Below are 13014 nucleotides of genomic sequence, written 5' to 3' on the forward strand. Positions count from 1 at the left end.
AGATCAAAAGAGACAAAGAAGGCCATTACATAATGGTAAAGGGATTAATTCAACAAGAAGAGCTAACTATCCTAAATATATATGCACCCAATAAAGGAGCACCCAGATTCATAAAGCAAGTCCTGAGTGACCTACAAAGAGACTTAGACTCCCACACATTAATAATGGGAGACTTTAACACCCCACTATCAACATTAGACAGATCAACCAGACAGAAAGTCAACAAGGATACCCAGGAATTGAACTCAGCTCTGCACCAAGCGGACCTAATAGACATCTACAGAACTCTCCACCCCAAATCAACAGCCTATACATTTTTTTCAGCACCACACCACACCTATTCCAAAATTGACCATATACTTGGAAGTAAAGCTGTCCTCAATAAATGTAAAAGAACAGAAATTGTAACAAACTGTCTCTCAGATCACAGTGCAATCAAGCTAGAACTCAGGATTAAGAATCTCACTCAAAACCGCTCAACTACATGGAAACTGAACAACCTGCTCCTGAATGACTACTGGGTACATAACGAAATGAAGGCAGAAATAAAGATGTTCTTTGAAACCAACGAGAACCAAGACACAACATACCAGAATCTCTGGGATGCATTCAAAGCAGTGTGTAGAGGGAAATTTATAGCACTAAATGCCCACAAGAGAAAGCAGGAAAGATCCAAAATTGACACCCTAACATCACAATTAAAAGAACTAGAAAAGCAAGAGCAAACACATTCAAAAGCTAGCAGAAGGCAAGAAATAACTAAAATCAGAGCAGAACTGAAGGAAATAGAGACACAAAAAACCCTTCAAAAAATAAATGAATCCAGGAGCTGGTTTTTTGAAAGGATCAACAAAATTGATAGACCGCTAGCAAGATTAATAAAGAAAAAAAGAGAGAAGAATCAAATAGATGCAATAAAAAATGATAAAGGGGATATCACCACCGATCCCACAGAAATACAAACTACCGTCAGAGAATATTACAAACACCTCTATGCAAATAAACTAGAAAATCTAGAAGAAATGGATAAATTCCTCGACACATACACCCTCCCAAGACTAAACCAGGAAGAAGTTGAATATCTGAATAGACCAATAACAGGAGCTGAAATTGTGGCAATAATCAATAGCTTACCAACCAAAAAAAGTCCAGGTCCAGATGGATTCACAGCCGAATTCTACCAGAGGTACAAGGAGGAGCTGGTACCATTCCTTCTGAAACTATTCCAATCAATAGAAAAAGAGGGAATCCTCCCTAACTCATTTTATGAGGCCAGCATCATCCTGATACCAAAGCCTGGCAGAGACACAACAAAAAAAGAGAATTTTAGACCAATATCCTTGATGAACATTGATGCAAAAATCCTCAATAAAATACTGGCAAACAGAATCCAGCAGCACATCAAAAAGCTTATCCACCATGATCAAGTGGGCTTCATCCCTGGGATGCAAGGCTGGTTCAATATACGCAAATCAATAAATGTAATCCAGCATATAAACAGAATGAAAGACAAAAACCACATGATTATCTCAATAGATGCAGAAAAGGCCTTTGACAAAATTCAACAACCCTTCATGCTAAAAACTCTCAATAAATTAGGAATTGATGGGATGTATCTCAAAATAATAAGAGCTATTTATGACAAACCCACAGCCAATATCATACTGAATGGGCAAAAACTGGAAGCATTCCCTTTGAAAACTGGCACAAGACAGGGATGCCCTCTCTCACCACTTCTATTCAACATAGTGTTGGAAGTTCTGGCCAGGGCAATTAGGCAGGAGAAGGAAATCAAAGGTATTCAATTAGGAAAAGAGGAAATCAAATTGTCCCTGTTTGCAGATGACATGATAGTATATCTAGAAAACCCCATTGTCTCAGCCCAAAATCTCCTTAAGCTGATAAGCAACTTCAGCAAAGTCTCAGGATACAAAATCAACGTGCAAAAATCACAAGCATTCTTATACATCAATAACAGACAAACAGAGAGCCAAATCATGAGTGAACTCCCATTCACAATTGCTTCAAAGAGAATAAAATACCTAGGAATCCAACTTACAAGGGATGTGAAAGACCTCTTCAAGGAGAACTACAAACCACTGCTCAAGGAAATAAAAGAGGATACAAACAAATGGAAGAACATTCCATGCTCATGGGTAGGAAGAATCAATATCATGAAAATGGCCATCCTTCCCAAGGTAATTTACAGATTCAATGCCATCCCCATCAAGCTACCAATGACTTTCTTCTCAGAATTGGAAAAAACTACTTTAAAGTTCATATGGAACCAAAAAAGAGCCCGCATCGCCAAGTCAATCCTAAGCCAAAAGAACAAAGCTGGAGGCATCACACTACCTGACTTCAAACTATACTACAAGGCTACAGTAACCAAAACAGCATGGTACTGGTACCAAAACAGAGATATAGATCAATGGAACAGAACAGAGCCGTCAGAAATAATGCCACATATCTACAAGTATCTGATCTTTGACAAACCTGACAAAAACAAGAAATGGGGAAAGGATTCCCTATTTAATAAATGGTGCTGGGAAAACTGGCTAGCCATATGTAGAAAGCTGAAACTGGATCCCTTCCTTACACCTTATACAAAAATCAATTCAAGATGGATTAAAGACTTAAATGTTAGACCTAAAACCATAAAAACCCTAGAAGAAAACCTAGGCATTACCATTCAGGACATAGGCATGGGCAAGGACTTCATGTCTAAAACACCAAAAGCAATGGCAACAAAAGCCAAAATTGACAAATGGGATCTAATTAAACTCAAGAGCTTCTGCACAGCAAAAGAAACCACCATCAGAGTCAACAGGCAACCTACAAAATGGGAGAAAATTTTCGCAACCTACTCATCTGACAAAGGGCTAATATCCAGAATCTACAATGAACTCCAACAAATTTACAAGAAAAAAACAAACAACCCCATCAAAAAGTGGGCGAAGGACATGAACAGACACTTCTCAAAAGAAGACATTTATGCAGCCACAAAACACATGAAAAAATGCTCACCATCACTGGCCATCAGAGAAATGCAAATCAAAACCACAATGAGATACCATCTCACACCAGTTAGAATGGCAATCATTAAAAAGTCAGGAAACAACAGGTGCTGGAGAGGATGTGGAGAAATAGGAACACTTTTACACTGTTGGTGGGACTGTAAACTAGTTCAACCCTTGTGGAAGTCAGTGTGGCGATTCCTCAGGGATCTAGAACTAGAAATTCCATTTGACCCAGCCATCCCATTACTGGGTATATACCCAAAGGACTATAAATCATGCTGCTATAAAGACACATGCACACGTATGTTTATTGCGGCATTATTCACAATAGCAAAGACTTGGAACCAACCCAAATGTCCAACAATGATAGACTGGATTAAGAAAATGTGGCACATATACACCATGGAATACTATGCAGCCATAAAAAATGATGAGTTCACGTCCTTTGTAGGGACATGGATGAAATTGGAAATCATCATTCTCAGTAAACTATCGCAAGAACAAAAAACCAAACACCGCATATTCTCACTCATAGGTGGGAATTGAACAATGAGAACACATGGACACAGGAAGGGGAACATCACACTCTGGGGACTGTTGTGGGGTGGGGGGAGGGGGGAGGGATAGCATTGGGAGATATACCTAATGCTAGATGACGAGTTGGTGGGTGCAGCGCACCAGCATGGCACATGTATACATATGTAACTTACCTGCACGTTGCGCACATGTACCATAAAACCTAAAGTATAATAATAATAATAATAATAATAAAAGAAAATAAATAAATAAATAAATAAATAAATAATTAAAAAAAAAAAAAAGAAGAATTGAAAGAATAGGCCAATAAACCGTTGATTTGGATTCAAAAAAAAAAAAAAAAAAAAAAAAGAAAAAGAGGGACTAACCATTCATTCATTCATTCATTCATTCATTCATTTATCCAACAAGTATTTACTAAATCCTCTTTATGTACTGGGTGTTGTTCTTGGGAGTGGAAATATAATAGGAAGAAAACAAAATCCTTGACTGTTGTAGAACTTACATTGCAGTGGAAGGAGACATAAAGTAAGCAGATAAGAAATGACAGGCTATGACAGGTGGAGACACACATGGTGAAAGAAAAATAATAAATCCAGGGGAGAAGGCAGGGTGTGTGGGGGTGGCTGTGGTAGGTTATAAAGCGTGGGTGGGGTATGATGGAGTGACTTCTTGGCAGCACCTCAAGTGGAAGGAGGCACCCCACCTGTGCATACCCTGAGGAAGAGCACTTCAGGCAGGGGAGGCAGGGAAAGTTTGAGAGGAGGATGCTGGATGTTGCGGGGTAAGGGCAAGGAGGCCAGTGTGGCTGGAGTAGAGTGAGAGAAGTGATGTGAGTATGGCAGGTGGTGGTAGATGATGTACACAGTGGGTTGGTTCACAGGTTCCTCTACATACAAAGTTCTTCCACAGAGGGAACATGCTGGAGACCTTCCCTGAAACACTCAAGGGTTCTCCTGTTAGGACAGAATCTGTCTGGAGGTATTTGACCTGAGCCCTCTAACTGCCATCCTGGGGACGGTGTGGGGAGCCCTGGTGTGGGCTCCTAGGACAGACTTCCCTGAGCCTTAGTCTTTTCTCTATATAGAGCAGTTCATCACCCAAAGGCATCTTGGCATTGCCTGCCTGAAGATAGGGGCCGACGTTAATGGATCACTCTTTAAGTAACCTTATCTTCTAAGATCTGTGGCCTACATTTATGAGAGAAAATGGTTGCTTTCTGGGATGATACAGAATCATGGATTCAACTCCTCTCCCAGTGGGGATATGGCTTGTTCGGTTATGAGTTACAGTCCAGTGAAAGCAAATTGTTAGTTTCTCTTGCTCTAGACTCCATTTGCCATTCAACAAGTATTGGTCTAGCAGAATGGATGCCAGGCAATGGGTATAAAGCTGTAAACAAAACAGAGAAGGATCTCTATGCTGGTGGAGGGAGGACAGACAAAAATCATGATAAATAATTGCAGGGTGATCTATTTTAGAAGACGATGAGAGTGGTGGGAAAAACTAAGCAGGGGAAGGAGCTTCCAGAATATGGAGGTGGGGTGCAATTGTAAGTAGGGAGCTGGGTAGGTCTTACTACCATCTTACATTTCAGCCAAGATTGGAAAGAGGGAGCCATTTGGCCACCTGGCAGAAGATACCTCCTGTTAGAGGGCTGAGCTAGTGCAAAAGCCCCAATGCAGGAGTGCTGCATATGTTTGAGGAAAAGTGAGGCTAGTGGGGCTGGAGAGGGTTGGGGTAGAGTGGGGTGAGGGGCGGCCAAGGAGGGAAGGAGAGAGTGTGTGGGCAGGCAGGGAAGAGAACAGATCTTGTAAGGATCTGTGGATCCTTAGCAAGCACTTTGGACATTACTAAGTAAAATAGTGACCTTTACTGGTTCTTGGACAACTCCATGGAGCCATATGCTTACTGAGGTGGGCCAAGGAGGCCCTTGAGATGCTAAGATTGTTTCGGTTACACCACTAACTCAGAAACTCTAAAAGGTGCATCACATGCCCAAATAGCTGTGGAACAGATAGCTTGACTATAATTTCGTGTTTCCAAAGTGTTACGGTAGGAGAGAAGGTGCTGAAGGGTGAGTTTTGTAAAGTATTTTATAGCTAAGATTGAAAACACTGTTTCTGTTTAAATATTTGTTAAAGCAATTGTTTAAATGAGATATCAGAAATTCTAGAAAACGACTTTTCATATAGGCTGAAATAGGTTTAATTTCAAGTTTTAAAAAATGTTGGGAACCAAGGAACAGTGGTATTTATAGTAACTGGTGCCCATAATAGCTCATTGCTGGGCTCTGAAACCTTTATTACCTCTCCTTAGGAGAATGGGATGGCAGAGTTTATATATATATATATATATATACACACACGCACACACACACACACACATACACACACACATATATATGTATATATATAAAGTATATATAAAATACGATATCATATATATAAATATATATTTATTTATGTATGAATTTAATACTCTGTGACATAACAAAATACCATAGACTTGGTGGTCTAAACAACAGAAATTAATTTTCTTGCAGTTCTGTAGATTCTAAGACCAAGATTAAGGTGCCAGCAGGGTTGGTGTCTAGTTAGGACTGTCCCCTTGGGTTGCAGATAACTGCCTTCTTGCCATGTGCCCACATGGCCTTTCCTTGGGTTGTGCCTGCAGAGAGAGAGTGAGCTCTCTGGTGTCTCTTCTTATAAAGCCATTAATCCTTTAGGATCACGCCCCCCCTGCACTTATGACCTCATTTAACCTTAATTATTTCCTTAGAAGACATGTCTCCAAATATGGCCACATGGGGGGTTAGAGCATCAACAAATGAATTTTGGGGGGAACACAAAATAGGAAGGTAATTTTAAAAATTCCCATATTAATGAAGTTAGGAACTAGGGTTTTTCAGTTTCTGTCCACAAAACTAATTTTGTAAGCTTTCATCTCAATCACCAAATTCAATGCCCTACACGTAGTAGGTATTAGGTGCTTAATAAATACTTATTGGACAACAATGGGAGATCCTCTGTTTTAATGGAAGATTTTGATTGTCAGATTCTTCAGTTTCAAGGCTTTTGGTGTATTTTTGAAGGCAGTGTCTGTTAAATGGGTTAGAACTTTGATCTTAGAGATTTGGGAATAAATAATCTAGATTTACTAAAGACAGTGACCTAGAATTACACAGAAGTGCACAGATTTAGGACTTGAGCCCAGACAATGCATTAAGCTATCTGACAGCTCAGAGTCACATCTGATGTTCAGTCACAGCTCTGCTTACCTTTCCCAGTGGGCAGGCTTTCTGCTTCTGCTGGTCCTGCTCTGGGTTTCTGTTTCTATTTTGCATGGAGTTACAGGCATAGGCTTTGTTTTAAGTGCTTCTCTTCTCCTGCCGCTCAGGTCCAAGCCCCCATCATCTTTTATCTAAGTTATTGCAGTGGCCTCATAACTTGTCTCCCTGCTTTGACCCTTTCCCTGAAGGTGATTCTCTACCTGGTAGCTGTCACAGACCTCTGCTTCAAACCCTTCTGATGGATTCTCATCTCACTCTCAAAAAAAAAAAAAAAAGAAAAAACAGCAACAGCAACAACAACAACAACAACAACAACAAAAACTGAGGTCTTCACAGTGGCCTGTGAGGAAGGCTTTGCATGTTCCCTCTTATGCACTTCACTCCGGTCATGGTGGAGTTGGCCTGCAAAACAGCAAGCATATTTCCACCTCAGGACCTTTGCATTTGTGGTTCCCCTTCCCTAAACACCATTCCTCCAGTGTCTGTATGGCTTGATCCCTCCCTTCATTGAATTTTTTGCTGTAGTGTCACTTTATTGCAGAGGTACGCCCTGACCATCCACCATAATATAGCAACCTCTCCTACTCATCACTGCCTGTCCTCCTTACACTGCATTCACCCCAGTGCTTACTTATCTATCACTACCTGACTGATTGTAAACATACATATGTGTTTAATGCATCCTTCCCTGCTAGAATGAAAGTTCCATGAAGGCAAGGACTTCATTTTATTCACGACTTATTCCCCAACACCGAGAACAGTGCCTGCATGTAGTAGGCACTCCATATATATACATATGTGCTTCATTGAATAAATGAATGACTGAAGCTGACCTAAGTCTTTTTTTCTGGAAGAGCACAATGTAATAAAATAAAATGAATTCTTTGTTGTTCATGGTTCCCCCTGTTTTCCACGTGAGCTGCTCACATAAGAACTCTTTGTATAATGTCCACAAAGTGCTTTGAATTTCCCCAGAAATTGAAAGCTCTAAGCCAAAACAGGATATGGAATTTTTTCAGATATGTAAAATCTTTGATTTCAGACTTGAAAGTAGGCTGAAAATATGCATGTGGCATTTGGATTTTTATTTTTTTTATTAATTTATTTTTTAAAATTATTATTATACTTTAAGTTTTAGGGTACATGTGCACAATGTGCAGGTTAGTTACACATGTATACATGTGCCATGGTGGTGTGCTGCACCCATTAACTCATCATTTAGCATTAGGTATATCTCCTAATGTTATCCCTCCCCCCTCCCCCCACCTCACAACACTCCCCAGAGTGTGATGTTCCCCTTCCTGTGTCCATGTGTTCTCATTGTTCAATTCCCATCTATAACTGAGAACATGCAGTGTTTGGTTTTTTGTCCTTGCAATAGTTTACTGAGAATTATGATTTCCAATTTCATCCATGTCCCTACAAAGGACATGAACTCATCATTTTTTATGGCTGCATAGTATTCCATGGTGCATATGTGCCACATTTTCTTAATCCAGTCTATCATTGTTGGACATTTGGGTTGGTTCCAAGTCTTTGCTATTGTGAACAGTGCTGCAATAAACATACGTGTGCATGTGTTTTTATAGCAGCATGATTTATAGTCCTTTGGGTATATACCCAGTAATGGGATGGCTGGGTCAAATGGAATTTCTAGTTCTAGATCCCTGAGGAATCGCCACACTGACTTCCACAATGGTTGAACTAGTTTACAGTCCCACCAACAGTGTAAAAGTGTTCCTATTTCTCCACATCCTCTCCAGCACCTGTTATTTCCTGACTTTTTAATGATTGCCATTCTAACTGGTGTAAGATGGTATCTCATTGTGGTTTTGATTTGCATTTCTCTGATGGCCAGTGATGATGAGCATTTTTTCATGTGTCTTTTGGCTGCATAAATGTCTTCTTTTGAGAAGTGTCTGTTCATATCCTTCGCCCACTTTTTGATGGGGTTGTTTGTTTTTTTCTTGTAAATTTGTTTGAGTTCTTTGTAGATTCTGGATATTAGCCCTTTGTCAGATGAGTAGGTTGTGAAAATTTTCTCCCATTTTGTAGGTTGCCTGTTCACTCTGATGGTAGTTTCTTTTGCTGTGCAGAAGCTCTTTAGTTTAATTAGATCCCATTTGTCAATTTTGGCTTTTGTTGCCATTGCTTTTGATGTTTTAGACATGAAGTCCTTGCCCATGCCTATGTCCTGAATGGTATTGCCTAGGTTTTCTTCTAGGGTTTTTATGGTTTTAGGTCTAACGTTTAAGTCTTTAATCCATCTTGAATTAATTTTTGTATAAGGTGTAAGGAAGGGATCCAGTTTCAGCTTTCTACATAAGTCTAGCCAGTTTTCCCAGCACCATTTATTAAATAGGGAATCCTTTCCCCATTGCTTGTTTTTCTCAGGTTTGTCAAAGATCAGATAGTTGTAGATACATGGCGTTATTTCTGACGGCTCCGTTCTGTTCCATTGATCTATATCACTGTTTTGGTCCCAGTACCATGTTGTTTTGGTCACTCTAGCCTTGTAGTATAGTTTGAAGTCAGGTAGCGTGATGCCTTCAGCTTTGTTCTTTTGGCTTAGGATTGACTTGACGATGCGGGCTCTTTTTTGCTTTCATATGAACTTTAAAGTAGTTTTTTCCAATTCTGTGAAGAAAGTCATTGGTAGCTTAATGGGGATTGCATTGAATCTATAAATTACCTTGGGCAGTATGGCCATTTTCACGATATTGATTTTTCCTACCCATGAGCATGGAATGTTCTTCCATTTGTTTGTATCCTCTTTTATTTCCTTGAGCAGTGGTTTGTAGGTCTCCTTGAAGAGGTCCTTCACATCCCTTGTAAGTTGGATTCCTAAGTATCTTATTCTCTTTGAAGCAATTGTGAATGGGAATTCATTCATGATTTGGCTCTCTGTTTGTCTGTTATTGGTGTATAAGAATGCTTGTGATTTTTGTACATTGATTTTGTATCCTGAGACTTTGCTGAAGTTGCTTATCAGCTTAAGGAGATTTTGGGCTGAGACGATGGGGTTTTCTAGATATACAATCATGTCGTCTGCAAACAGGGACAATTTGACTTCCTCTTTTCCTAATTGAATACCCTTTATTTCCTTCTCCTGCCTAATTGCCCTGGCCAGAACTTCCAACACTATGTTAAATAGGAGTGGTGAGAGAGGGCATCCCTGTCTTGTGCCAGTTTTCAAAGGGAATGCTTCCAGTTTTTGCCCATTCAGTATGATATTGGCTGTGGGTTTGTCATAGATAGCTCTTATTATTTTGAGATACATCCAGCATTTGGATTTTTAAAGGTAAGAAAGAATTTAGGCAAATACCTCTGTCATTCTGAAGAATTCCTGTTATTAACTCAAAACATGATTGTGTGGGAGGCAATTTGTATGGCTAGAATATTCATTAGTATAAAAAAAGTAAAGTAAGTTTGCTAAGAATAGTTACTTAATTAAATCTATGTACATATTATTTATTCATTTATATCATAAAAGCAATATTTTGCCAATATTTAGATTAACAATTTAAGTTAATTCTAGTTGTGATATACAGAGTAGAGTTAGAAGTGGGAAACTGGCTTAATAACAAAGGTGGTATCACTTGGATCTCATTAGAGTTCTATATAATAATAAAACCTTTACAAACCATTTCTGTTTCTGCTACAGGTTGGGTTATGCAAGAATCTCCCATGCTGAACTGAGTGATTCAGAAATTCAGATGGCAAAATTTAGGATTCCTGATGACCCCACTAATTATAAAGACAACCAGAAAGTGGTCATAGACCGCAGAGAAGTTCCTGAGAAAATTCATTTTAATCCCAGGTGAGTTCCTTTATGTTGTAGTTCCAGTTATGAGCTACTGCATCCCTCTATGGAACCTACATATTACCTCAAAATGAGCTAGAAATTATATTTTGTCCTAGAGGTTTATTCCAGGTAAGGGAGCCTGTGTCAAAGATGATAAAATCTGGTTTGGGTTGAAGTTATGGTGCTTGCTTTCTGGAATCAAGAAATATGTTGTAACCTCAGGTTAAAAAAGTTCACATCATCATCATCATCATCATCATCATCATCATGAACATCATCACCATCATCATCACTGTCACCCCCACGATAGCTAGTATTTGAATGCTCCTATGTCCCAGACCCTATTCTAGGTGCTTTTTGTGTTATCTCAATTAAACCTTATTGGTTGGTCCTCTTATTATCCCTGTTTAGTAGATGAGGCAGCTCAAGCTTAAGAACATGAAGTAACTTCACCGGGCTCACATGGCTAGTCAGTGATGGAACTAATAAGTGGGGAGAAAGCCTGTTGGCATCGTTGGATTGCTGGTATTCTCAGCTCTGGCTGCACATTGGATTCACCTGGACGGCTTTTAAAAAATACCACTGCCTGGGCCCCACCGCAGACCAATTTATCAGGACCTCCTGGGGTGGTATCTGGGCTGTGGAATTTAAAAAATTATTTCCAGGTTATTCTAATGTGCAGTTAGGATTGAGACTATGGATCATGGATAATTCATTTACATCACATGTGAAAAATTCATTACCATGTGAAATATAATTTTTTTTTGAGATGGAGTCTTGCTCTGTCACCCAGGCTGGAGTGCAGTGGCGCGATCTCAGCTCACTGCAACCTCTGCCTGCTGGGTTAAAGCAATTCTTCTGTCTCAGCCTCCTGAGTAGCTGGGACTACAGGTTCATGCCCTGACGCCTGGCTAATTTTTGTATTTTTAGTAGAGACAGGGTTTCACCATATTGGTCAGGCTGGTCTCGAAAGCCTGACCTCAGGTGATCCACCTGCCTCTGCCTCTGAAAGGGCTGGGATTACAGGTGTGAGCCACCGTGCCCGGCCTTGTTTTGTTTTTAAAAGAGAAATCTATTTGCAGCAAAACATGAGTTGGAGTATGTGCTCTTTTCTCCCCCATGACTGGATAATGAGAGGAAACTTCTACATAAAGCCAAACACAGAACATATCGTATACATTATTATTATTTGGCATTTCTACCACTTTTACCAGCTAATAAACATTCCTCATTTTTAGGGGAGAAAACAGAAATTTCTCCATTCTCTTTTTCTTCTTTGTCCCTCCTTACAACAAGAAAAAATTGTACCAAAGTGTAGGTGATGAATATGAGGAGAGTTATCACCAAGTCTAGATTTGTTGCAATTCCTGTATTGATCTTGCCCTGTGTAAGTGTAATGTGACTAGGAAACCGCGGGTCTTGGGGTCATCTGTCTGGTTCAAATCCTCACTCTTGACAGTGAACAGCTTGGTAACTGTGGGCCAGTTGCTTAACCTCTCTGAGCCTCAAGTGCCTCATCTAAAAATGGGAAAAATAGTAGTGGCCATTTCCTAAGGCTATGTGAGGTATGAATGGCACAAAAAGTTCTTAGAATAGTGCATAGTGAATGCTCATTGTTTAACAGTAGCTGCAATAGCAACATTAGTATTTGCAGTAGTAATGGTAGAAGTAAAATAGAAGGATTCCCTCCTTTTGCTGATTGAGATGGTTTCTTAAATGGAAGCGAAAAAATCAGAGAAGAAAAGGATTTTCTTGTGTCGTTATTCTTCATATAGCAGGAGTGCGGAGAAATCCAAATAAAATATTTTTGGCTAACCACAACTGCAGATTGATCCAAACCAACTGTGAAGGGAGCTAGATTTGCTTTCCTACTCAGTTTAATTATGAAAATAGTAAAGGCATAAGTAGAAGGCATGCCTTAATTTTAAAACTGTGATGAGAATATTTAAGATCTAATCTTTCAGCAATTTTCAAATATACAGTACATTATTAACTACAGTCACAATGCTTTACAATAGATCTCCAGAAATTTTTCATCCTGTCTAATTGAAACTTTGTATCATTTCACCAACATCTTCTCAACCCTCATCTCCCCCAGCCCCTGGCAACCACCATTCTACTCTTTGCTTCCACAAGTTCAATTTTTTCAGATTCTACATATAAATGAGATCATGAAGTATTTGCCTTTATGTGCCTGGATTACTTCACTTAGCATGATGTCCTCTAGGTTCATCCATGTTGTTGCAAATGACAAGATTTCCTCTTTTCAGGCTGAACACTATTCCATACATATGTATGTTTGTGTATAGCTGCATTTTCTTTATCCATTCATCTGTCAGTGGACACTTAGGTTAATTATA

General features: G+C 39.4%; 1 protein-coding gene across 3 annotated transcripts in view; it reads left to right on the plus strand.

Moving 5' to 3' along the window:
• Nucleotides 1-13014, plus strand: part of CWH43 (cell wall biogenesis 43 C-terminal homolog) — a 90936-nt gene that overhangs the window by 63031 nt on the left and 14891 nt on the right. For all 3 annotated transcript variants that reach the window (XR_008502191.2, XM_054485814.2, XM_054485815.2), the window contains one exon: nt 10514-10669. Coding sequence is in view for 2 of the 3 variants with exons in the window: in XM_054485814.2 (XP_054341789.1) it covers nt 10514-10669 (156 nt within the window). In the remaining variant the exon portion in view is untranslated. The remainder of the gene's footprint in view (nt 1-10513; nt 10670-13014) is intronic.

The sequence above is a fragment of the Pongo pygmaeus genome, chromosome 3 (assembly GCF_028885625.2).
Source record: "Pongo pygmaeus isolate AG05252 chromosome 3, NHGRI_mPonPyg2-v2.0_pri, whole genome shotgun sequence".
Taxonomy (NCBI): Eukaryota; Metazoa; Chordata; class Mammalia; order Primates; family Hominidae; genus Pongo; species Pongo pygmaeus.